The sequence below is a fragment of the Thunnus albacares genome, chromosome 2 (genome assembly GCF_914725855.1).
Source record: "Thunnus albacares chromosome 2, fThuAlb1.1, whole genome shotgun sequence".
Lineage (NCBI taxonomy): Eukaryota > Metazoa > Chordata > Actinopteri > Scombriformes > Scombridae > Thunnus > Thunnus albacares.
The window spans coordinates 39,476,500-39,501,121 of record NC_058107.1 but is presented as its reverse complement, the minus strand read 5'-3'; the positions used below and the strand labels follow the sequence as shown (position 1 = coordinate 39,501,121).

Sequence of the window (24,622 nt, the reverse complement as noted above, 5' to 3'; positions counted from 1 at the left end):
TTTATGTCTCTTTTTGCAGTAAATAAAGTGATTCTTTATATGTAACGACTTCCTGCAGATCACAGAAACAACTAGATTTCAGCTGAACATGAGAACCATGAGGACTCAACATTCTATAAACAGAAAATACTGTACTTGAGTTCCATTTATAACCTTTATTAAATAAACTTTCAGCTCAACATCAGCAGCAAATAAAATCATCAATAATGTTATTAAAATAAATCTAGTTGGATGTTTGAGGCAGATTATGTCTCCTGACTCACTGAATCAAACCTCATCTGGGAACATTTGGGAACATTTGGGAACATTTGGGAACATTTGGGAACATCTGGGAACATTTGGGAACATTTGGGAACATTTGGGAACATTTGGGAACATCTGGGAACATCTGGGAACATTTGGGAACATTTGGGAATTGTTTTGCTCGTCTATGGCATCGTGTTTGTTGGCAGGTGAGACTCGTCCATCTTCCACCTGAATGACGTCAGTTGCCGCCACACCAAACGCCACGATTGGTCCAAACCACAAGCGAACCACATGCTGGTTTGGACGTTTCATGCAGAAAAGTTGCTGTAATTTAGCAAAATTAGAGCTTTTTGACTTTGCGTTAACTAGTGCAGTTCCTGTTCAGAACAGCGTCCGTCCCCTCAACGCCTCACATGCAGAATTAAACCTCTTCTCCAGAAGTAAATGTGGACTCTTGAACATTAGATCTCTGTCATCTGAAGCCGTATTAATAAACCATCTAATCTCAGATCATCATATTGATTGATTGTCTTACTGAAACCTGGCTGTGTCATGAAGAACATGTCAGTCTAAATGAATCCAGTCCTCCCAGTCATATTAATACTCACATTCCTCCAGACACTGGCCGAGGAGGAGGAGTCACAGCCTCATTATCAACTCTAGACCTGAACTTCATTATAACTCATTAGAAAGTCTTGTTCTTAGTCTGATAATCTAACTGATAATCTTGTTGATAGAGCTGCAGGCTCATTACGAATAACACTCGACTCCATCAACCCTTAAAAAAGAAGATAATAAAACATAAGAGGTTAGCTCCATGGTTTAACTCACAAACCTGCAAATGAAAGCAAACCACAAACATTTGAAAGGATTTGGCGTTCCAGCAAACTAGAAGAATCTGGTTTAGTCTGGCAGGATTATCTTAAAACATACAGGAAGTCCTCATGGTTGTAAATGTTAAGTTATTAATATTGTGTTCATTATTAGGAGGAGCTCTGATGTTTCTGTTAGTTAATTTACTTCATTTCTTTTCTTTTGGGGATCTTTTAGTTTGTTTTTTGGTATTTTCTTATTTGAAAGGCTTCCTGGCTGGTCTCTTTAGTTTTGGTTATTGATGATGTACTTCTGTTCATTTTTGGTAAAAAGTGGCAGCTTGTATTAATATAGTTATAGTATAGTTACTATAGTGTATAGTATAGTATAGTTACTATAGTGTATAGTTATAGTATAGTTACTATACTATTGTGAGTCACTCTGGGAACAGAAAAGTGATCAATGTGAGAATCAGAGACTGTTAATAATCATAATCATCAATCAGCAGAAGATCACAGATCTACAACGTTTCTTTTTAAACTATTGTTGTGTTTCTGTTCATGTGTTTTGTTGAATGTTTGGAGGTTTCTTGGTTTGTCAGCTGATGTAACGCAGCGACCGGCTGACAGCTTCGCTCCAGCAGGTTCTTCTTATCTTCTTCTTCTTCTGGTCGAGTGTTTCTATTCCGGGTTTCTTCCATCTTTGGTCGGCTGCTTTCTCTGTCGCTCCGCCTCTGGCTGTTATAAAGCGCCGTCGTCCTCGCCTCCGTCCGTCTGACCTCACGCTCTGCAGCAGCATGGCTCCCAAGAAAGTGGAGGCAAAGAAGCCGGAGGTGAAGAAGGTGGAGGTGAAGAAGGAGGAGGTGAAGAAGGAGGAGGTGAAGAAGGAGGAACCTCCCCCTCCCCCCAAACCGGCCGAGCCTGAGCCTAAACCGCCGGAGGTGGACCTGAAGAGCATCGTGGTGGAGTTCTCCGCCGACCAGATCGAGGAGTTCCGTGACGCTTTCACGCTGTTCGACGAGACGCCCGCCGGCGAGATGAAGATCACCTTCGCTCAGTGCGGAGATGTGCTGCGAGCGCTCGGACACAACCCCACCAACGGCGAGGTGCTGAAGCTGCTGGGGAGGCCGAAGGCGGAGGAGATGCACTCCAAGCTGCTGGACTTCGACACCTTCCTGCCCATGCTGCAGCACGTGGCGCGCTCCAAGGAGCAGGGCAACTTCGAGGACTTCGTGGAGGGGCTGAGGGTCTTCGACAAGGAGGGGAACGGCACGGTGATGGGGGCGGAGCTCCGCCACGTCCTCGCCACGCTGGGAGAGAAGATGACAGAGAACGAGGTGGACCGGCTGATGGTGGGACAGGAGGACGCCAACGGACTCATCAACTACACCGAGTTTGTCAAGCACATCCTGGCCGGCTGAACACACCTTCTCCTCCTTCTCCTCCTCCTCCTCCTCCTTCTTCTCCTCCTCCTTCTCCTTCTTCTCCTCCTCCTCCTTCTTCTCCTCCTTCTCCTTCTCCTCCTTCTTCTCCTCCTCCTCCTTCTTCTCCTCCTTCTCCTTCTCCTCCTTCTTCTCCTCCTCCTGGTGGACTGAGTGTCTCCTGTATGAAACGTTTGTCTCGTGTGTGTCTGTAATAAAACACTTTCAATCCTTTTCACTGTCGACTAGTTTTAATATAAACTTTATTCTCCAGATGTTTAACGAGTTGTTCTTGTTAACAGAATAAACCGTCACGTCTTCTTCATAGAGCTCATTTAATATTCTAATCAGTAATAATCAGTTTTATATAACTCGTATCAACTTGTTGTTACGTTTTAAATGTTTTAAAGATATTTGACATGAAAGATGGAGGAAAACAAACTGCTGCAAATAACACAGAAGAAGAAGAAGCAGGTCCAACAATGACATCATTTATTATTAATATATATATATTATCAGTCAGGACACTTAATCACAGTCTAGTCTCCTGCTCTATAATAATAATAATAATGATAAGATTCTTCACTGACTGCAGTTAAAAATTAACTAATTTAAAAAGTTAATTAAAACAAAAGTCGTTTCTTGTTCCATCATCTGGTCGTCAGCTTGTTTATTATGAATAAAAATAAACAATAATTCACTTATTTCTGTATTAGTTTCTGTATTAATCTGTTTTATAAGTGAAACATATCTGCATATTTATAGATAATTATTATTTGACATCTTTAAGCAAATGTGCCAAAAATCACCTGATTGTGTCTTTAAATGTGACGACTTGATGAATCAGCTGATTATAACAAACTCCAACAGGCTGCAGCAGAAACATGTCGTCATGGAGCTGCAGCGCCTCCTGCTGGTTCATCCAGTTACTGACAGTCTGCAGGACGCTGAGCTGCTAATAACTCTGAATACAGAACCGAACATCTTAAAACATGTTTGCAGGGATCTTAAAGCAAATGAGCCAAAAAGGATTCTGATTTAATGACTTTGTGTTTTGGACATTTGAAGATATAATAATAATAATAATAATAATAATAATAATAATAATAATAATAATAATAATAATAATAATAATAATAATAATATTTTCTGAAACGTTTATCAGATGATTATAAATCAAACAGAAACACACTGCATCCTACATTTCCCATAATGCTCCTCCATAGTCTTTTCATTGGTTGGAGCCTCTGATTGGCTCCTCCTCCTCCTCCTCCTCATTCACGGTTGGCTTAAAGCCACAGACCCAGCCGCGTTCTGGTTGGCCGGCTCGGCAGACAGTGCTCCGCTCTGATTGGCTGAGCCTGGGACTGTAGGTGTGCCCTGATTGGCCAGCTGAGCGTAGAGGCGGGACTTGAGGAATCGTGGGTAGCTGTCCGTCTCCATCAGGCCAAAAACCTGCTGCTGGGCCAGCTGGAAGGAGGCGGGGCTAACGCAGAGATGCAGGCTGCGATTGGTCGACTCTCTGACAGACGAGTCCACGTTGACCTGTAGACAGACAAATGTCACATGACCAACCTTCAGACCAATCAGAGGACAGAGAGACAGAAAGAAAGGCACCTGTCTCGCCGCCGTGGTGGAGATGAACTCATCGTATATTTTTGCAGCTCTGGCGGCCATCTTGCTGAGGGGGCGTGTCCTCCTGAATCTTTCCACAGCCAACCAGAAGTCCAGGTTCTCCTCGCTGAACTCTGACCTCAGGAAGTGGCGGAAAACTGCAAGACCATCTGACCAATGAGAAGAAAGCAGGTAGACTAGTCAGCCAATCACTCGTCCCCTCGCTGCTGATTGGTAAAAACAGCAGGTAACGTCTTACACTGATTGGTCAGCAGAGCCTCCAGACTCCCCGCCCACCTCTGCACCTCCACCGCAGACGGCCTGAAACACGAAACAAGCGCACATCAGACTACAGACGATGTCCTGCCGATCAGATTATTGATTATTAACTGTTGCATCTCTCAAACCTTCATCGGTTTGTTTCATTCTTCATATATTTAATAAATCTGTTATAATGTTGTTCTGCTGTTCAGTGCTGGACAGACAACATCTGTTGCTCTTCCTGAGCTTTCTACCACTGTCTGACTTGACTTTAATCGATCGTCAGCAGCGTTATGATGAAACTTCCAGCTTCATTCGAGGAGATCAGTGACATCAGATCAATATCTGACAATCAATTAACAAATGATCAGAAGTTCTGCAGCCTTCAACAGTCGATATGTTTCAGGTTACTGACCTCAAACATATAAAATGATCTACATGAAGCAGAGCTGCTCAACCAAAACACTGCAGCTCCAACCGAACGCTATAAAAACACATTTATACTGGATTCATGCACATGAACCACCTGAAAGGAACCAAATCACACCCGCTTCTTAAAAATATCCCAAAACTATTCTAAACATTCAGTGACAAGAGGATCCACAAAAATACCTGAAAGATGAAAGTTCTTTAGTTAACCGAACGGCTGTTCCTGATGAAGATGCTAGTTTAGCGTTAGCATGAGCTTTAGAGCCACTAACGACTGATTCTTCCTTGGACGGCAGGCAGGTCAACACATCTTATTAAACAGTAAGAGCAGATCGACAGAACATTCTGCATTATCAGCTCATATATTTTAATCAGTTACATTAATCAGTGACGTCCCTGCCTCAGACACAGCTGGAGTCTGTTCACAGAGCAGCTTTAACAAAGTCATCAATGGATGTGCGATACCACGATTCACCATGGCAACGGGTGAATAAAAGCTTCCATCTGAACCCAGAAAATCACAGCAGATAAACCAGTTTATCAATAAAGTTCACTGACCTGAACATTGTTAACGATGATGAAACCTGACTGTGTTTTTATAATCTGACAAATGTTCAAATATTGTAAAAAAAAGCTAGAAAACAAACTGATGTGACAGATGTTGTTAGTTTATAACCTTCAAGGCTGCAAATATGAACATTTATGTGTGTGTGTGTGTGAGAGTGTGTGTGTGTGTGTGTGTTTGTGTGTACCTGTTATTTCTCAGAGCTTTCTCCAAACTGTTACCATGGAGACAGTTGCTGTTCTTCCGTCGCTGTAGAAACGCCAGGCGGCTGCGTACGTCTGAAGCCCTGAAGAAGACAAAGTGGGCGGAGCTCCATCAGTATAAGAATCTATTGATATTTAAATCACCGCCCAGGTAAACTCAGAGAGAGAGAGAGATGGTACATACAGACTCTTGGTCTTCTTCCTCAGTTGAAGGTTTCTGAACTCTGAATACTGAACAGACAAAACAACAACAGACTGTTAATTAAAACCTGTTCAACAGTCTTCAGAAGAGCTTTCTCATCATCATCTTGTTTCTGAAAGAACCAGTGTTGGGCAAAATGTAATATGTTACACATTACCAGTTTCTTTCATTTGAAAGTAATAAGTTACTTTAAATATTACTGTCTGTAAAGAGTAATACGCTACTTCTTACACTATGTTTGTGTTATTTTCACTGTTACCAAATTAAAAACTGAAGTACAGGTCTGCAGTAAAACAAGATAGAGTGAGCGCTCTTCCTTTCTTTGTCCCTCTCTGAGATGACGTGGTCACCATGGACGTATATAGAGAAATGGATACAGCATCAGAGGCTCTGTTCATTCCTATGACAGTTGCTCATGAGGTCAAAAAAGTTTGATTTCCGGGTATTAAATTATGGATCTTTCACACAGCTGCCGCATCTGTGCAGCCAATAGAGCAAGCTAGTGTTTCATTAACCCCGCCTCCCAACCACATGCTGAGGCGGCTAACTTCAAGCTTTGCCCTCCACCAGCTAAAATATGGATAAAATAATTAAATCGTGCACCTCCTCTAGACTTTCCACATGTTATCGGACCAAATGGCTCAAATTTTGACAGTGAAACGAGTCAGTTCGCAGTTTTAGCCGCTCCTTCTCCCATGATTGTGTGCAGGAAAAATACTTCCTGGTCTCCTGTTGGACCTGAAGGTTGTAATTACACAGTTTGGCCACTGTGTCAAATCGACTGCAAAGTCCGGCACTGTTCCTACTGTTAGCTAGCTGACTAGCTTAGCTACCTGTCAGAGTAAAGGTGTTACAATAAAGCATCAGATCAGTATTTCATCAGATCGGGGAAAATGGAGACACTTTACCATCAGACAAACAAGTGAATGTGAAGTATGTGTAGTTATTACATAATACTCAGTTATTACATTGTGTAGTTATTACATTATGTGTAGTTATTACATAATACTCAGTTATTACATAATGCTTAGTTATTACATTAAGTGTAGTTATTAAATAATACTCAATTACATTATGTGCAGTTATTACATAATACTCAGTTACTACATTATGTGCAATTACATTATATGTAATTATTACATAATGCTTAGTTATTGCATTATGTGTAGCCATTACATAATACTCAGTTATTACATTATGTGCAATTATTACATAATACTCAGTTATTACATTATGTGCAATTATTACATAATACTCAGTTATTACATTATGTGCAATTACATTATGTGTAATTATTACATAATACTCAGTTATTACATTATGTGCAATTATTACATAATACTCAGTTATTACATTATGTGTAGTTATTACATAATACTCAGTTATTACATTATGTGTAGTTATTACATAATACTCAGTTATTACATTATGTGCAATTACATTATGTGTAATTATTACATAATACTCAGTTATTACATTATGTGTAATTATTACATAATACTCAGTTATTACATTATGTGCAATTACATAATACTCAGTTATTACATTATGTGCAATTACATTGTGTAATTATTACATAATACTCAGTTATTACATTAAGTGTAGTTATTACATAATACTCAATTACATTAAGTGTAGTTATTAAATAATACTCAGTTATTACATTAAGTGTAGTTATTAAATAATACTCAGTTATTACATTATGTGCAATTATTAAATAATACTCAGTTATTACATTATGTGTTGTTATTACATAATACTCAGTTATTACATTATGTGCAGTTATTACATAATACTCAGTTATTACATTATGTGCAATTACATTATATGTAATTACATAATGCTTAGTTATTACATTATGTGTAGCCATTACATAATACTCAGTTATTACATTATGTGTAGTTATTACATAATACTCAGTTATTACATTATGTGCAATTATTACATAATACTCAGTTATAACATTATGTGTAGTTATTACATAATACTCAGTTATTACATTATGTGCAATTACATTATGTGTAATTATTACATAATACTCAGTTATTACATTATGTGCAATTACATAATACTCAGTTATTACATTATGTGCAATTATTACATAATACTCAATTACATTATGTGCAGTTATTACATAATACTCAGTTACATTATGTGCAATTACATTATATGTAATTATTACATAATACTCAGTTATTACATTATGTGTAGTTATTACATAATACTCAGTTATTACATTATGTGCAATTATTACATAATACTCAGTTATTACATTATGTGCAATTATTACATAATACTCAGTTATTACATTGTGTAGTTATTACATAATACTCAGTTATTACATTATGTGCAATTACATTATGTGTAATTATTACATAATACTCAGTTATTACATTATGTGTAATTATTACATAATACTCAGTTATTACATTATGTGTAATTATTACATAATACTCAGTTATTACATTATGTGTAGTTATTACATAATACTCAGTTATTACATTATGTGTAGTTATTACATAATACTCAGTTATTACATTATGTGTAGTTATTACATAATACTCAGTTATTACATTATGTGTAGTTATTACATAATACTCAGTTATTACATTATGTGTAGTTATTACATAATACTCAGTTATTACATTATGTGCAATTACATTATGTGTAATTATTACATAATACTCAGTTATTACATTATGTGCAGTTATTACATAATACTCAGTTATTACATTATGTGCAATTACATTATATGTAATTATTACATAATGCTTAGTTATTACATTATGTACAATTATTACATTATGTGTAATTATTACATTATGTGTAGTTATTACATTATGTGTAGTTATTACATTGTGTAATTATTACATTACGTGTAGTTATTACATTGTGTAATTATTACATTACGTGTAGTTATTACATTATGTGTAGTTATTACATTATGTGTAGTTATTACATTATGTGTAGTTATTACATTGTGTAATTATTACAAAATGCTTAGTTATTACATTATGTGTAATTATTACAAAATGCTTAGTTATTACATTGTGTAATTATTACATTATGTGTAGTTATTACACTATGTGTAGTTATTACATTATGTGTAGTTATTACATAATACTCAGTTATTACATTATGTGTAGTTATTACATAATACTCAGTTATTACATTATGTGCAATTACATTATGTGTAATTATTACATAATACTCAGTTATTACATTATGTGTAATTATTACATAATACTCAGTTATTACATTATGTGCAATTACATAATACTCAGTTATTACATTATGTGCAATTACATTGTGTAATTATTACATAATACTCAGTTATTACATTAAGTGTAGTTATTACATAATACTCAATTACATTAAGTGTAGTTATTAAATAATACTCAGTTATTACATTAAGTGTAGTTATTAAATAATACTCAGTTATTACATTATGTGCAATTATTAAATAATACTCAGTTATTACATTATGTGTTGTTATTACATAATACTCAGTTATTACATTATGTGCAGTTATTACATAATACTCAGTTATTACATTATGTGCAATTACATTATATGTAATTACATAATGCTTAGTTATTACATTATGTGTAGCCATTACATAATACTCAGTTATTACATTATGTGTAGTTATTACATAATACTCAGTTATTACATTATGTGCAATTATTACATAATACTCAGTTATAACATTATGTGTAGTTATTACATAATACTCAGTTATTACATTATGTGCAATTATTACATAATACTCAGTTATTACATTATGTGCAATTACATTATGTGTAATTATTACATAATACTCAGTTATTACATTATGTGCAATTACATAATACTCAGTTATTACATTATGTGCAATTATTACATAATACTCAATTACATTATGTGCAGTTATTACATAATACTCAGTTACATTATGTGCAATTACATTATATGTAATTATTACATAATACTCAGTTATTACATTATGTGTAGTTATTACATAATACTCAGTTATTACATTATGTGCAATTATTACATAATACTCAGTTATTACATTGTGTAGTTATTACATAATACTCAGTTATTACATTATGTGCAATTACATTATGTGTAATTATTACATAATACTCAGTTATTACATTATGTGTAATTATTACATAATACTCAGTTATTACATTATGTGCAATTACATTATGTGTAATTATTACATAATACTCAGTTATTACATTATGTGTAGTTATTACATAATACTCAGTTATTACATTATGTGTAGTTATTACATAATACTCAGTTATTACATTATGTGTAGTTATTACATAATACTCAGTTATTACATTATGTGTAGTTATTACATAATACTCAGTTATTACATTATGTGCAATTACATTATGTGTAATTATTACATAATACTCAGTTATTACATTATGTGCAGTTATTACATAATACTCAGTTATTACATTATGTGCAATTACATTATATGTAATTATTACATAATGCTTAGTTATTACATTATGTACAATTATTACATTATGTGTAATTATTACATTATGTGTAGTTATTACATTATGTGTAGTTATTACATTGTGTAATTATTACATTACGTGTAGTTATTACATTGTGTAATTATTACATTACGTGTAGTTATTACATTATGTGTAGTTATTACATTATGTGTAGTTATTACATTATGTGTAGTTATTACATTGTGTAATTATTACAAAATGCTTAGTTATTACATTATGTGTAATTATTACAAAATGCTTAGTTATTACATTGTGTAATTATTACATTATGTGTAGTTATTACACTATGTGTAGTTATTACATTATGTGTAGTTATTACATTATGTGTAATTATTACATTACGTGTAGTTATTACATTACGTGTAGTTATTACATTATGTGTAATTATTACATTATGTGTAATTATTACATTACGTGTAGTTATTACATTATGTGTAGTTATTACATTATGTGTAATTATTACATTATGTGTAATTATTACAAAATGCTTAGTTATTACATTATGTGTAATTATTACATAATGCTCAGTTATTACATTATGTGTAGTTATTACATTATGTGTAGTTATTACATTATGTGTAGTTATTACATTATGTGTAATTATTACATAATGCTCAGTTATTACATTATGTGTAGTTATTACATTATGTGTAGTTATTACATTATGTGTAATTATTACAGTACCAAACTCTACCTTGGAGCCATTGAGTAGCAGCAGCATGTGGTGCAGAGACCCGCCCTCTCTGGTCAGCTGTTTCCTCAGTGTGTGGGGGGAGGGGGGGTGGGAGTTGAGGCCCGTGTCAGGGTCAAAGGTCGTGAGATGGGTGAGGCGGTGGATGGTGCTGTCAGACAGGAAGCGTGGCGAGCGAGGTTCCTGCAGCAGTGAACCCTCTGAGAGAGACCGACGCAGAACTGACACAGAGACAGGAGCTTCAGTTACTGTGACATTTATCATCTCTGACTCTTCATCACAGTTACTATTAACTCTCAAACAATAGACTGACCTGCAGGCCTGTAGGAGGAGCTGAACTCATCACCCCCTCCCTCCTCTTCATCACTCTCCTCCTCCTCTTTCATGATGAAGTGGGCGGGGCTGAACAGGAAGCCCCGCCCCCCAAAACCTCCCACACTCTCGGATGTTTCAGAGGCGCTCTCCCCCTCCCCCTGCTGCCGCTCCTCCTCCTCCTCCTCCCTCCCCCCTCTCTCCTTCCAGACAGGACTCCTCTGGGAGGAGAAGGAGGAGGTGAAGGTCTTGGCAGGAGGAGAACAGGAGGCGGTTGGAGGGAGGGAGGAGAAGGGGGGAGGAGGAGGAGTAGAGGAGGAGAAGGGAGAGCTGGGGGGGTAAAGAGAGGGGGAGGGAGGTCTGAGAGTGTCACAAAGGGAGGAGTAAGGAGAGGAGGGCCGATAGAGGAGGTCCGACTGGCTGAGAGAGAGGAGGCCGAAGTCTGAGTGGAGGTCTGAGAGCTGAGGAGGAGGAGGAGGAGGAGGAGGAGAGTAGATGTAAACATATAAACAGTCATGTCGTTGATTGGAAATGTGTCAGTTAGCACAGACAGATGCAGCACAGACAGGTGACCAGCTGTTTACCTGCTGGTTGTGTCCGGACTCTGTGGCGACCAGCTGTTGTTGGATGTTGTCATGGAGACAGAGACTGACTCTGACCTTCTGCTCGATGCTGAAAGCCTCCAGACTGAAGAGACAACGGCAGCAGCTGTGAGAGCTCTGCAGCAGGTAGATGTGGAGAGGCTCTGACGACACTGAACAACACAAATAACATACTGTTATTAATAACATCATCATCATCATCTTCATCATTATTATCATCATCATCATTATCATCATCATATCTTCATCATCATTATTATCATTATTATCATCATCATTATTATATCATCATCATCATTATCATCATTATCATCATCATCATCATCATCTTCATCATCACTATTATCATCATTATTATCATCTTCATCATCATTATCATTATCATCATCATCATTATTATCATCATCATCATCATCATCATCAGTATCAGTATTATCATCATCATCATCATGTACTGACCCTCTCTGAGCTGCAGTGAGTTCAGGTACAGGGGACTCTGTAGGACGTTACATCGTCCAGCTTCTTCCTCTCTGGTCAACAGCAGCAGGTCAGTGTAGATCAACACCGTCACCTGACACACACACACACACACAAATACACACACACACACACACATTAACTTTATTCATCACAACTAAATGTCTAAATCTAACCTGAAGCCAAAACTGAACTTAAACTGAACCTGAAGTCTGAAACGTTAAATTTGATTCAACTCAGTTCTATTCATAAAGCGCCAAATAACAACAGAGGTCGTCTCAGGGCTCTTTACACATAGAGCAGGTCGAGACCAAACTCTTTAATTTACAGAGACCCAACATTCCTCCATGAGCAGCAGCAGGAAAAACTCCCCTTTAACGGGAAGAAACCTCAAGCAGAACTGGACTCTAGGGGGGCGGCCATCTGCTTTGACCGGTTGGGTTGAAAGAGAAAGACGGAGGGAGAGACAGAAGCATAATAACAATGACAACAACAACAATAATAAATAGAATAGAAATTTGACTAGTAATAATAATTAGTCAGAACACGTGCAGCTGCATTCTGGACCAGCTGGAGAGTCTTTAGAGACTTGTTAGAGCAGCCTGATAATAAGGAATTGCAATAATCCAGCCTAGAAGTAACAAATGCGTGAACTAGTTTTTCTGCATCTTTTAGGGACAGGATGTGATTTTTGTGATATTACGTAAGTGAAAAAAGGCAGTCCTTGAAATTTGATTTATGTGGGAGTTAAAGGACATATCCTGATCAAAGATAACTCCCAGATTCCTTACGGTGGTGCTGGAGGCCAGGGTAATGCCATCCAGAGCAGCTTTATCATTAGATAATGTGTTTCTAAGGTGTTTAGGGCCAAGCACAATAACTTCAGTTTTATCTGAGTTTAGTAGCAGAAAATTGCAGGTCATCCAGGTCTTTATGTCGTTAAGGCATGTTTGGAGTTTGTTTAACTGATTGGTTTCATCTGGCTTCATTGATAAATATAATTGGGTATCGTCTGCATAACAATGAAAATTTATGGAGTGTTTCCTAATTATATTACCTAAAGGAAGCATATATAAGGTGAATAGAATTGGTCCAAGTACAGAACCTTGTGGAACTCCGTGTCTAACTTTTGCCTTCATGGAGGATTCATCATTAACATGTACAAACTGAAATCAGTCTGATAAATAGGACTTAAACCAGGTTAATGCAGTTCCTTTAATGCCAATTAAATGTTCCAGTCTCTGCAAAAGGATTTGATGGTCAATTGTGTTGAATGCAGCACTAAGATCTAACAGGACAAGTATAGAGACAAATCCTTTGTCTGATGCAGTTAGGAGGTCACTAGTGACTTTCACCAGTGCTGTCTCTGTGCTATGATGCCTCTAAATCCTGACTGAAAATCCTCAAATAAACTATTGTTATGTAGAAAGTCACATAACTGATTAGAGACTGCTTTCTCAAGGATCTTGGATAGAAATGGAAGGTTAGATATAGGTCTATAATTGGCTAAAACACCTGAATCAAGAGTAGGCTTCTTAAGAAGAGGTTTAATTACAGCTACTTTAAAGGACTGTGGTACATAGCCTGTTACTAAAGACAGATTGATCATATCTAGTAAAGAAGTGCTCACTAAGGGTAAGGCTTCCTTAAGCAGCCTAGTTGGGATGGGATCTAAGAGACAGGTTGATGGTTTAGCTGAACAAATCATTGAAGTTAGTTCAGACAAGTCTACTGGAGAAAAACAGTCCAAATATATGTCAGGATTTACAGCTGTTTCTAAGGTTCCTGTGTTTGGGGAGAGAACGGTGCCTGTTGAGGGCAGGAGGTGGTTAATTTTGTCTCTAATAGTTAGAATTTTATCATTAAAGAAGCTCATAAAGTCGTTACTACTGAGAGCTATAGGAATACATGGATCAGTAGAGTTATGACTCTTTGTCAGCCAAAGTGCTGAAAAGGAACCTAGGGCAGTTTTTATTCTCTTCTATTAATGCTGAGTAATAGGCGGCTCTGGCGTTACAGAGGGCCTTCCTATATGTTTTAACACTATCTTGCCAGACTAAGCCAGATTCTTCTAGTTTGCTGGAACGCCAAATCCTTTCAAATGTTCGTGATGTTTGCTTTAATTTGCAGGTTTGGGAGTTAAACCATGGAGCTAACCTCTTATGTTTTATTATCTTCTTTTTTAAGGGGGCGATGGAGTCGAGTGTTATTCGTAATGAGCCTGCAGCACTATCAATAAGATTATCAATTTGGGAGGAACTAAAGTTAATATAAGAGTCCTCTGTAGTATTGAGACATGGCAGTGAATTCAGTACTGATGGAACTGCTTCCTTAAATTTATCTACAACACTATCAGAGAGACATCTAGTGAGGACATTTTTGTCTAATGGTGTGTAATCCAGTAATAGGAATTCAAAAGTTATCAAGTAATGGTCTGATAAAATAGGATTTTATGGAAAAAATATTAAATGTTCAATTTCAATCCCATAAATCAGAACAAGGTGGAGGGTGTGGTTCAGACAGTGAGTGGGATTATTTACACACTGAGAGAAGCCAGTTGAGTCTAATAATGAGATAAATACAGTACTGAGACTGTCACTATCAACGTCCACATGAATATTAAAATCACCTACTATAATTACTTTATCTGTACTAAGGACTAAGTTTGATAAAAACTCTGAGAATTCAGATCAGAGTTCAGAGTATGGACCAGGAGGACGGTTCACTATAACACATAGAACTGGCTGTAAAGTTTTCCAGGTTGGCTGAGAGACTAAGACTAATTTGCCCTTTGAAGTTGTGAGGTTCGGCCAAAAGTCCTCACAACCCAGAAATGTCCTCACAACACAGAAATGTCCTCACAACACAGAAATGTCCTCACAACACTCAACAAACCATTTAAACTTAAAATTGGTTTGCTCAAAGATAGAAAGACATGCAAACACACAGTCTGCAGGTGAGTGACTAAAATTATTTTTACTTTGTTTTTACTGTGTAAAAAACATTCAGATCTTGTTGATTAACACATTATTTTTATCCCATCTGCATTCCTACTCTGCCTCTGATTGGCTAGTACTGGTCGGCTTCGTGGGTTAGGCTGGTCAGGTTTAGGCATGAGACGTGAGAGGGTCAGAGCCAATCAAAAGGCAGAGTAGGACGGGTCTTCACTGAATGCAGGTGGGAAAAAAATAACACCTGATAAACATCTGATTGACTGTTCTAGACATGTAGTGATGTCACTTTGAACTTTGACCTCTGGTAACATTTATGTTCAGGTCTTAATGTAAGAGGATCCTCAACTTTACTTTTACTGAAACAAGAAACCCGAACGTAGCAGATTCCCAGAAACAGCCGAGTGTGTGTGTGTGTGTGTGTGTGTGTGCATGTGTGTGCGTGTGCATGTGTGTGCATGTGCGTGTGTGTGCGTGTGTGCATGTGTGTGTGTGTGCGTGTGTGCGTGTGCATGTGCGTGTGTGTGCGTGTGTGCATGTGCGTGTCTGTGCGTGTCTGTGCGTGTCTGTGTGTGTCTGTGTGTGTCTGTGTGTGTCTGTGTGTGTCTGTGTGTGTGCAGTATCATCCATTAGTGTGAAAGCTGATCCTGGTTCTGCTCTCAGAGATCGTTTTTCTGATCAATGATTCCGGAGTAAAAATATAATATTCTGTTTCAATCAGCAATAATCAGACAGACGTTCTTCCTGATGTCAGCAGCTGTTAGCAGCTGGATATCTGCAGAATTTACTGTATATTTACTGTATATCTGCTGTATATTTAGAGTATATTAGCAGTATATTTATGCAGTGTATCTACTGTATATTTACAGTATTGTGGTATTTATGAAGTACATTTACAGTTTATTTGCAGTACTGTTACCTTTGCAGGCAGCAGGTCAGCCTGGTGTAGAAACATTTCCTCTGACATCAGCAGAGTTCTCTCTGGGCTGCACAGATCCAGGGGCTTCAACAACAAAAAGACATATGTAAACAACAACAACAACAACAACAACAACGAGGCACATGTCCCGAGCAGATGAGGAACATATGGTTCTAACATTTATGATCAAAGTTATTGCTCAATAAGCTACATAAGTTCTAATATCCTGTACTGGGTTCTGGGTCAAGTTAAAAGTTCTAAATTTTGTTTTAGGTCAGCTAAAAGGTTCAGGGACTGGTTTGGGTTCTGACTAGGTAAAGATGGGTCTGCGGTTCAAGAACTATGGATTAGTGTTATGTTGTAGGCTCAGTGGGGGTGTGCAATTCTTATATTATGTTCTGGATCTTGGTTCTGGTTGAGAGGTTCTAGATTCTCACCAGGACAAAGATACAGAAGATTTGGTTCCAAAACTTTGAACCACTTTGCTCAGTTAGGATCTGCAGTTCTAATATTATGTTCTGGGCTCTGACCAGGACAAAGATTAGGGTCTTGAATTGGTTCTGGTTGAGGTCTCTAGGTTAGCTGTAAGGGTTCTGGTTGAGGTCTCTAGGTTAGCTGTGAGGGTTCTGGGTGAGGTTCTAGGTTCTGACCTGGACAAAGACAGGGAAGATGAGGGTCTTGGGTGCCAGGGTGACATAGGTTCCGTAGCTGGAGCAGGGCAGATGTGATTGGACGATGGTGCAGTTCTGGTAGTTTCCATAGTTACTGGGTGGGACTGAGGAGGAGGAGGTTGAGGAAGGGGGCGGGGACATGGTGGCGGTGTGGCTGGTGAACAGTCGCTGTGACGATGCAGGACGAGGGTCATGGAGGAGGTTCTGCCCCCTGCTGGGGTGAGTCTGGTACAGACGACCTGGGGACCAACATACACATTCTATCAGTTTATAATCAATATACTCATCAATACTCAGAATAGATGATCAATATTCAGGATAGACACTTTACCAATCGTCCCGTTCCTGTCATGATAAACCGGCTGAAGGAGCTAAAAGACAAGGAGAACGTTTTTACTGTCAAATCATGACTCACAATGTTTGTTCTCAGCATTCTATGCAACCTCAGGGTTCTCACTGAGGGTTCTCACTGAGGGTTCTCACTGAGGGCTCTCACTGAGGGTTCTCACTGAGGGCTCTCACTGAGGGCTCTTACTGAGGGCTCTCACTGAGGGCTCTTACTGAGGGCTCTTAGGGTTCTTAGTCAGGGTTCTTAGTGAGGGTTCTTAGTGAGGGTTCTTAGTGAGGGCTCTCACTGAGGGCTCTTAGGGTTCTTAGTCAGGGTTCTCAGTGAGGGTTCTTAGTGAGGGCTCTTACTGAGGGCTCTCACTGAGGGCTCTTAGGGTTCTTAGTCAGGGTTCTCACTGAGGGCTCTTACTGAGGGCTCTCACTGAGGGCTCTTACTGAGGGCTCTTAGGGTTCTTAGTCAGGGTTCTCAGTGAGGGCTCTTACTGAGGGCTCTTACTGAGGGTTCTTACTGAGGGCTCTTACTGAGGGTTCCTAGGGTTCTTAGTGAGGGCTCTTACTGAGGGTTCTTACTGAGGGCTCTTACTGAGGGTTCCTAGGGTTCTTAGTGAGGGCTCTTACTGAGGGCTCTTAGGGTTCTTAGTCAGGGTTCTCAGTGAGGGCTCTTACTGAGGGCTCTTACTGAGGGTTCTTAGGGTTCTTACTGAGGGCTCTTACTGAGGGCTCTTACTGAGGGCTCTTACTGAGGGCTCTTACTGAGGGCTCTCAGTCAGGGCTCTCAGTCAGGGCTCTTACCGAGGGTTCTTAGTCAGGGTTCTTACTGAGGGTTCTCAGAAAAGATGACGGTGTTGGACTCAGGGTTCTAGTACAGTTTAAAGGTTCTAGATTGTGTTGTAACTCAAAGCATTATATAAGGTTCTGGGTCATATTTTAGGTTCAGTGATAGGTTCAAATTTATGTTTTCAGTTCTGACATGACCTGATCTGATCTGATTCCAGGTTAGACTAGTTTCTTAGACGGGTTCTAAATTGGGTCAAAGGTTATCAGTTACGTTCTAGTTCAGGTGAAAAGTTTCAAGTCGTGTTCTTAAGGCTAATTAATGCTTTCTGTGTTCCATGGACAGCTGTGAACTTGCACACGTGATTCCATTCATACTATGCTCTGAGGTCCATGGACACAGACAGGTTCAACTGCTGGTCTCACTGCAGCGTGATAACTACCCGGAGTTGTAAAATCCAGTCTGAGTTTTATAAACTGCTGCAGAGTTTTTATTATCAGACTTTAAATGCAATAATCTGTTACACCAACTGGACTGCTGGATGTTTCTCATTTAAACAACACAGCGTCTGTATTGTTTTACACAGGACTGTTTTCACTCTGAATGTTGCTGAGCAACAAGAACTTGTGTGAAAAAGAAAAGCTACAGTTTAATGAGAACAGGAATACAGCACATACATAAGGTTCTTACTAAGGGTTCTTAGTGAGAACAGGAATACAGCACATACATACAGTAGACAAGACGTGTCCTGACACAGAAAACTCAGGTTAAGGGTTCTGGTTCAGGGGAAAGGTTCTGGTTCCAGGCCCCACCTCCTCAGACTCACCTGATCTCCGGGGTCGACAGGTGACAGGATGATGTAATTGTCTCCATTTGATGATGTCACTCGGGTGCCCTTGAGTGTGGTGGTGTGGGGGGTGCAGTCAGTCAGCTCCTGGTCTTCCTCCTCCTTCCGGTCCCTCCAGAGAGAACCCAGTGCCCCCAGACTGGACCTGAGCCCCAACCCTTGACCCCGTCTGCGGCTGCCATGTTTACTGTGGGCGGGGTGAGGCAGGAGCTTCCTGCCTGTTGTCTAGGAGACACGGAGGGGGCGGAGTCACTATTGCTGGCAGTGTCATCAGGCAGAACAGACTTTTTTTTTTTTTTTTAAAGAGAACCTGATCCTGTCAAGTTTAAAAGGAGTGTAAGACTTCTGCTACGGCTGGGAGGAGAAACAAAATAGCCAAATATAGCTGTGAGGGGGTTCGGATCTACAGGAAAACATTTTGATAGGTTTCAAATATTTCTGTCCAAAGGTCTCTTAACCTGGGCAGGCCCATGACATATGGATATGATTGGCGGGCGCTTGTTCACATCTGTAGCTGGCATCACTTATATTATGTCAGGGAATATTTTAGCCAATCTAGCATTTGTGTAATGAGGATCTTGCACTGAAGAACGCCATGTTTTAAAATGTGTTTCCATTTGTCATCCAGCAATCCCATTCCCAAGTCATCCTCGCGTGTTCTTTTATGGTTCACAGATATATCAGGATTCAAAGAGCATATTAAATTATAAATGACTGAAATGAGATGTCTTTGATCAAGATTCAGAAGAGGGAACTGCCTCTGGACAAAGTGCCTGATCTGGGAAAAGAAAACGGTGGCCAGTGAGAGTTCAGTCAAGGACAGGAAAACCTCACTGTTGCCTCTATCAGACCAAGTGCAAACCTATGTTGGAACATGAAAGAGAGCGCAGTGAGAAGCAGCTCCATGTCGAAAGTGGGCATCTATCAGTCACCTCATCTTTAACCCAATAAAGCAATTTCTCAATATTGCATGCCCAGTAGTATTGAATAAAGTTGGGCAAGGCTAAACCAGTCTTGTTGGAGAACTGTTCTCCTAATACAGGCTGGTTTGTTGTTCCATAAAAATGATGATATCATTTTGTTGAGTCTGAAAAAAGTTTTTTTCTTATGAACTCTGGGATATGCTGAAAGAAGTATGAGAACGTAAGTAAAACAACCATCTTGATCAAAGCGACATGAGCCGCCAGAGACAAGGGGAGGGTAGACCACCACCGCAGATCTATCTCACACCTTTCAAATGGGGAAGGAAATGATGTTATAGAATGACTTGGTGATGAAAATGCCCAGGTAACAAAGTCCCATGATCATTTGTTTAAATGGAAGGAGTGAGTTCACGGGTAGAAGCTCACTCTTCTGGAGATTTAGCTTAAACCCAGAAATCCCACCAAATTGTTCCAGAATCTTTAGGATTACAGGGACAGCAGATAATGATAATGGTTCAGACACATAGAAAAGAAGTTTGATGGCATAGAAGGAAAGTTTATGAGTATCTGTCCTGTTTTATTGCCTTGTGAAACACTTCCTGGTTTTGAAAAGTGCTCTATAAATAAAGATTATTATTATTATTATTATTATTATTATTATTATTATTATTATTATTATTATTATTATTATTATTATTATTATTATTATTATTATTATTATTATTATTATTATTATTATTGTTAATGTTCTCAAAGTAAAAGAAAGTTCCCGTATAATATAAAGTAGCAGAAATACTCAAATGAAGTACAAGTACCTCAAAGTACTGCAGTGCATGTGTCACTACCTGTTGTGACATCATCAGCAGGTGTCAGGCTCACCTGTGTCTGTGGGCGGAGCAAAGGTTCACATCCAGACCTGATCTCAGGTAAACCTCTCCACACCACCAAGACTATCTGAGAGGGACAACTCCTGAGAGAGACGTGATTAAATGAAAAAGTGAAAATATAACCCAAAATGTTTCAACCAAATAATTCAATAAAACTTAAACAGATTATTTTAAAGTGGAAACATTTTCTTGTGCAATGTTTCACATTTATCAAATAGCAATGAGACGATAGAAAGCCGTTGGCCACCTAACAAATTATTATGAGATATAGCTACTGATAGCTACCGTGGAAAACAAAAGCACTATCATCTTCCTCTTCCTCAGTGGTTCATGCACTTTCTTTGTGGCATAGATCGAGATTGTACCCGGAGAACTGCATAGTGAAAGTGAAGCTTATATGGAATCAGTCTCAACGCAGATGGCATCATTAGTCTACAGCCACGACCATTTACTTCATCATGACAAGTTAAAGCAAAAAAGTTTTCTTCTCTGGTCGTTAAAGTTTGTCTGAACAATCAGAGAGAAGCTGCTGACAACGAAAGGTCCAACAGAGCCGGACGACCATTTTCTTCAAACTAACAGGAAGTAAACTCATAATAAAATGTTGAGTCAGACTGAAGGGGCGTGGTCTGGCTGAGGGGCGGGTTCAGACTGAATGATAAAGACTGAATAGGTGAGCTCATATTTAGGGGGTGGGGTCAACTCAAAGGGTTAGGCTCATGTTGGGGCGGGGTTACCTGATGGCGTGGGCCAGGTCGACACACTTCCAGGTTTCCACAGGCAGTCCGTTCAGCTGCAGGACCGAGTCTCCCTGACGGAGACCGGACTGGTGGGCTGGACCACCTGCAACAGATGACCAATCACAGCAGGCCGAGCGGTCACATAACGGGAAATGGAAATATGTTGGTTAAGATTCACATAAAGAGTTTCAGTTTTACAGAGAAAACACTGGTGACGAGCAACAGTGATACGTGATATGATACAATAACGTACGATACGATACGAAACAATAATATACGATACTATACAATAGGATACGATAAAATAAGATATGCGTTATTGTCCCCTTACAGAGTAACTACACACCAAATAATTTTTTACACTATAGACGTAACTATGTTAGCATATGATGTTAATAAATGGGATTATTCTGATAACACATATTATTTATACAAAGTATTTTTCTGCTCCATATTAGCTTATTTCAAAATTCAGTTATGCTAAATTCTCTAATTTTGACATAATATGCAAGAATATTTAATATCAGCTGCAGCCAAAATCACATCACTGCTAACTGTAGTCTCCATTTGTGTGCGTGTGTGTGATGTCATCTATAGTCACATGTCATCATTCAACCGCTGGTTGTCGAGGTGGCGTCCAGCAAACGATGTGGGCTTCATAGATAACTGGCAGACTTTCTGGGGAAGACCTGGTCTGATTAGGAGAGACGTCATACATCCCACTCTGGATGGAGCTGCTTTCATATCTAGAAATATGGCTGAGTTTATTAGTAGACCAAAACCATGACAACCCAGAGCTGAGACCAGGAAGCAGAGCTGCAGTCCAACACGCTCCTCTGTGCTTCCATTAGAGCAGTTACCCACCCAAAACCACATAGAGACCACGTCTGTCCCCAAAACCACATAGAGACTGTGTCTGTCCCCAAAACCACATAGAGACTGTGTCTGTCCCCCCAAAACCACATAGAGACTGTGTCTGTCCCCCCAAAACCACATAGAGACTGTGTCTGTCCCCCCAAAACCACATAGAGACTGTGTCTGTCCCCCCAAAACCACATAGAGACTGCGTCTGTCCCCAAAACCACATAGAGACCGCGTCTGTCCCCAAAACCACATAGAGACCGCGTCTGTCCCCAAAACCACACAGAGACCGTGTCTGTCCCCCAAAACCACATAGAGACCGTGTCTGTCCCCAAAACCACACAGAGACCGTGTCTGTCCCCCAAAACCACATAGAGACTGCGTCTGTCCCCAAAACCACACAGAGACCGTGTCTGTCCCCCAACGACTTAAATCAATAAATCTAAAGTAAACAGAAGAGGATTCATTCATAGAAATCTAATAAAATAAACACCAACACTGCAACAGTTCAACAAAATAAGAGAATTAAATGTGGACTCTTGAACATTAGATCTCTGTCATCTGAAGCCGTATTAATAAACGATTTAATCTCAGATCATCATATTGATTGATTGTCTTACTGAAACCTGGCTGTGTCATGAAGAACATGTCAGTCTAAATGAATCCAGTCCTCCCAGTCATATTAATACTTACATTCCTCCAGACACTGGCCGAGGAGGAGGAGTCACAGCCTCATTATCAACTCTAGACCTGAACTTCATTATTGTCAGACTCGGGGAAGCAGGAGTGGACCCAAAAGCAGAGGCCGGAATGCAACACAAAACGATCCAACAAGGACTGAACAGAAAACCAGAACTTAAAGAAACTGAACTAACAAGGAGATGAGGTGCAGGTGGGGAGATGGGTGGAGAACTCAAGAGAGGGAAATGAACATACAGGGAGCTGATTGGCTGAGGACACACAGGGAGCAGGGCAGGGCTGACGAGGCTAACACAGGGCAGGTGTGGAGGAGTACATGAACACACAAGGGAAACAGAACAAAAACCCAGAAAACAAACTCAATGCCGTCTACACTAACCCATCCAAAACCAACCACAAACACAAACCCAACAAACCAATGACGCAGTCCTCCAAAACCCACCACCCAACCCATACAAGAAAACCCTTATGAACCGAGGGACTAAACAGACGTGCAAAACCAGGAGACCCCACAGAACACAACATAAGACCAAAAAAACACCCAAAGTCCAGGCAAGATGTGTCAATTATAACTCATTAGAAAGTCTTGTTCTTAGTCTCTCAGCCAACCTGGAAAACTTTACAGCCAGTTCTATGTGTTCTAGTGAACCGTCCTCCTGGTCCGTACTCTGAACTCTGATCTGAATTCTCAGAGTTTTTATCAAACTTAGTCCTTAGTACAGATAAAGTAATTATAGTAGGTGATTTAATATTCATGTGGACGTTGATAGTGACAGTCTCAGTACTGCATTTATCTCATTATTAGACTCAACTGGCTTCTCTCAGTGTGTAAATAATCCCACTCACTGTCTGAACCACACCCTCCACCTTGTTCTGACTTATGGCATCGAAATTGAACATTTAATAATTTTTCCATAAAATCCTATTTTATCAGATCATTTTTTAATAACTTTTGAATTCCTGTTACTGGATTACACACCATTAGACAAAAATGTCCTCACTAGATGTCTCTCTGATAGTGTTGTAGATAAATTTAAGGAAGCAGTTCCATCAGTACTGAATTCACTGCCATGTCTCAATACTACAGAGGACTCTTATGTTAACTTTAGTCCCTCCCAAACTGATAATCTTATTGATAGTGCTGCAGGCTCATTACGAATAACACTCGACTCCATCGCCCCCTTAAAAAAGAAGATAATAAAACATAAGAGGTTAGCTCCATGGTTTAACTCCCAAACCTGCAAATTAAAGCAAAAATCATGAAAATTGGAAAGGATTTGGCGTTCCACCAAACTAGAAGATTCTCGCTTAGTCTGGCAAGATAGTGTTAAAACATATAGGAAGGCCCTCTGTAATGCCAGAGCCGCCTATTACTCAGCATTAATAGAAGAGAATAAAAACAGCCCTAGGTTCCTTTTCAGCACTTTGGCTGACAAAGAGTCATAACTCTACTGATCCATGTATTCCTATAGCTCTCAGTAGTAACGACTTTATGAGCTTCTTTAATGATAAAATTCTAACTATTAGAGACAAAATTAACCACCTCCTGCCCTCAACAGGCACCGTTCTCTCCCCAAACACAGGAACCTTAGTAACAGCTGTAAATCCTGACATATATTTGGACTGTTTTTCTCCAGTAGACT

General features: G+C 39.1%; 2 protein-coding genes across 5 annotated transcripts in view; one reads left to right on the top strand and one right to left on the bottom strand.

The window, feature by feature from the left end:
• Nucleotides 1–24,622, bottom strand: part of LOC122969585 (regulator of G-protein signaling 3-like) — a 42,635-nt gene that overhangs the window by 13,000 nt on the left and 5,013 nt on the right. Inside the window, exons 3-17 of one of the 4 annotated variants that reach the window (XM_044335450.1) lie at nucleotides 21,417–21,522; nucleotides 20,672–20,762; nucleotides 18,849–19,094; nucleotides 17,231–17,270; nucleotides 16,879–17,138; nucleotides 16,229–16,312; nucleotides 12,341–12,452; nucleotides 11,864–12,033; nucleotides 11,281–11,740; nucleotides 10,971–11,188; nucleotides 5,736–5,782; nucleotides 5,536–5,634; nucleotides 4,353–4,414; nucleotides 4,097–4,263; nucleotides 2,579–4,024 (exon numbers count right to left, since the gene is read on the bottom strand). In XM_044335450.1, coding sequence (XP_044191385.1) covers nucleotides 3,758–4,024; nucleotides 4,097–4,263; nucleotides 4,353–4,414; nucleotides 5,536–5,634; nucleotides 5,736–5,782; nucleotides 10,971–11,188; nucleotides 11,281–11,740; nucleotides 11,864–12,033; nucleotides 12,341–12,452; nucleotides 16,229–16,312; nucleotides 16,879–17,138; nucleotides 17,231–17,270; nucleotides 18,849–19,094; nucleotides 20,672–20,762; nucleotides 21,417–21,522 — 2,429 coding nt within the window. In that variant the 3' untranslated portion in view covers nucleotides 2,579–3,757. The other 3 variants (XM_044335435.1, XM_044335427.1, XM_044335441.1) reach the window with 3 other exon arrangements.
• Nucleotides 1,835–2,713, top strand: LOC122969615 (myosin light chain 1, cardiac muscle-like). Its single transcript, XM_044335471.1, has one exon. It carries the CDS (start codon nucleotides 1,856–1,858, stop codon nucleotides 2,477–2,479), a length of 624 nt encoding a protein of 207 aa, XP_044191406.1. The 5' UTR covers nucleotides 1,835–1,855; the 3' UTR covers nucleotides 2,480–2,713.

What these genes read in the sequence shown, in the direction of transcription:
- LOC122969615 (XM_044335471.1), top strand. Translation starts at nt 1,856, where the DNA reads ATGGCTCCCAAGAAAGTGGAGGCAAAGAAGCCGGAGGTGAAGAAGGTG.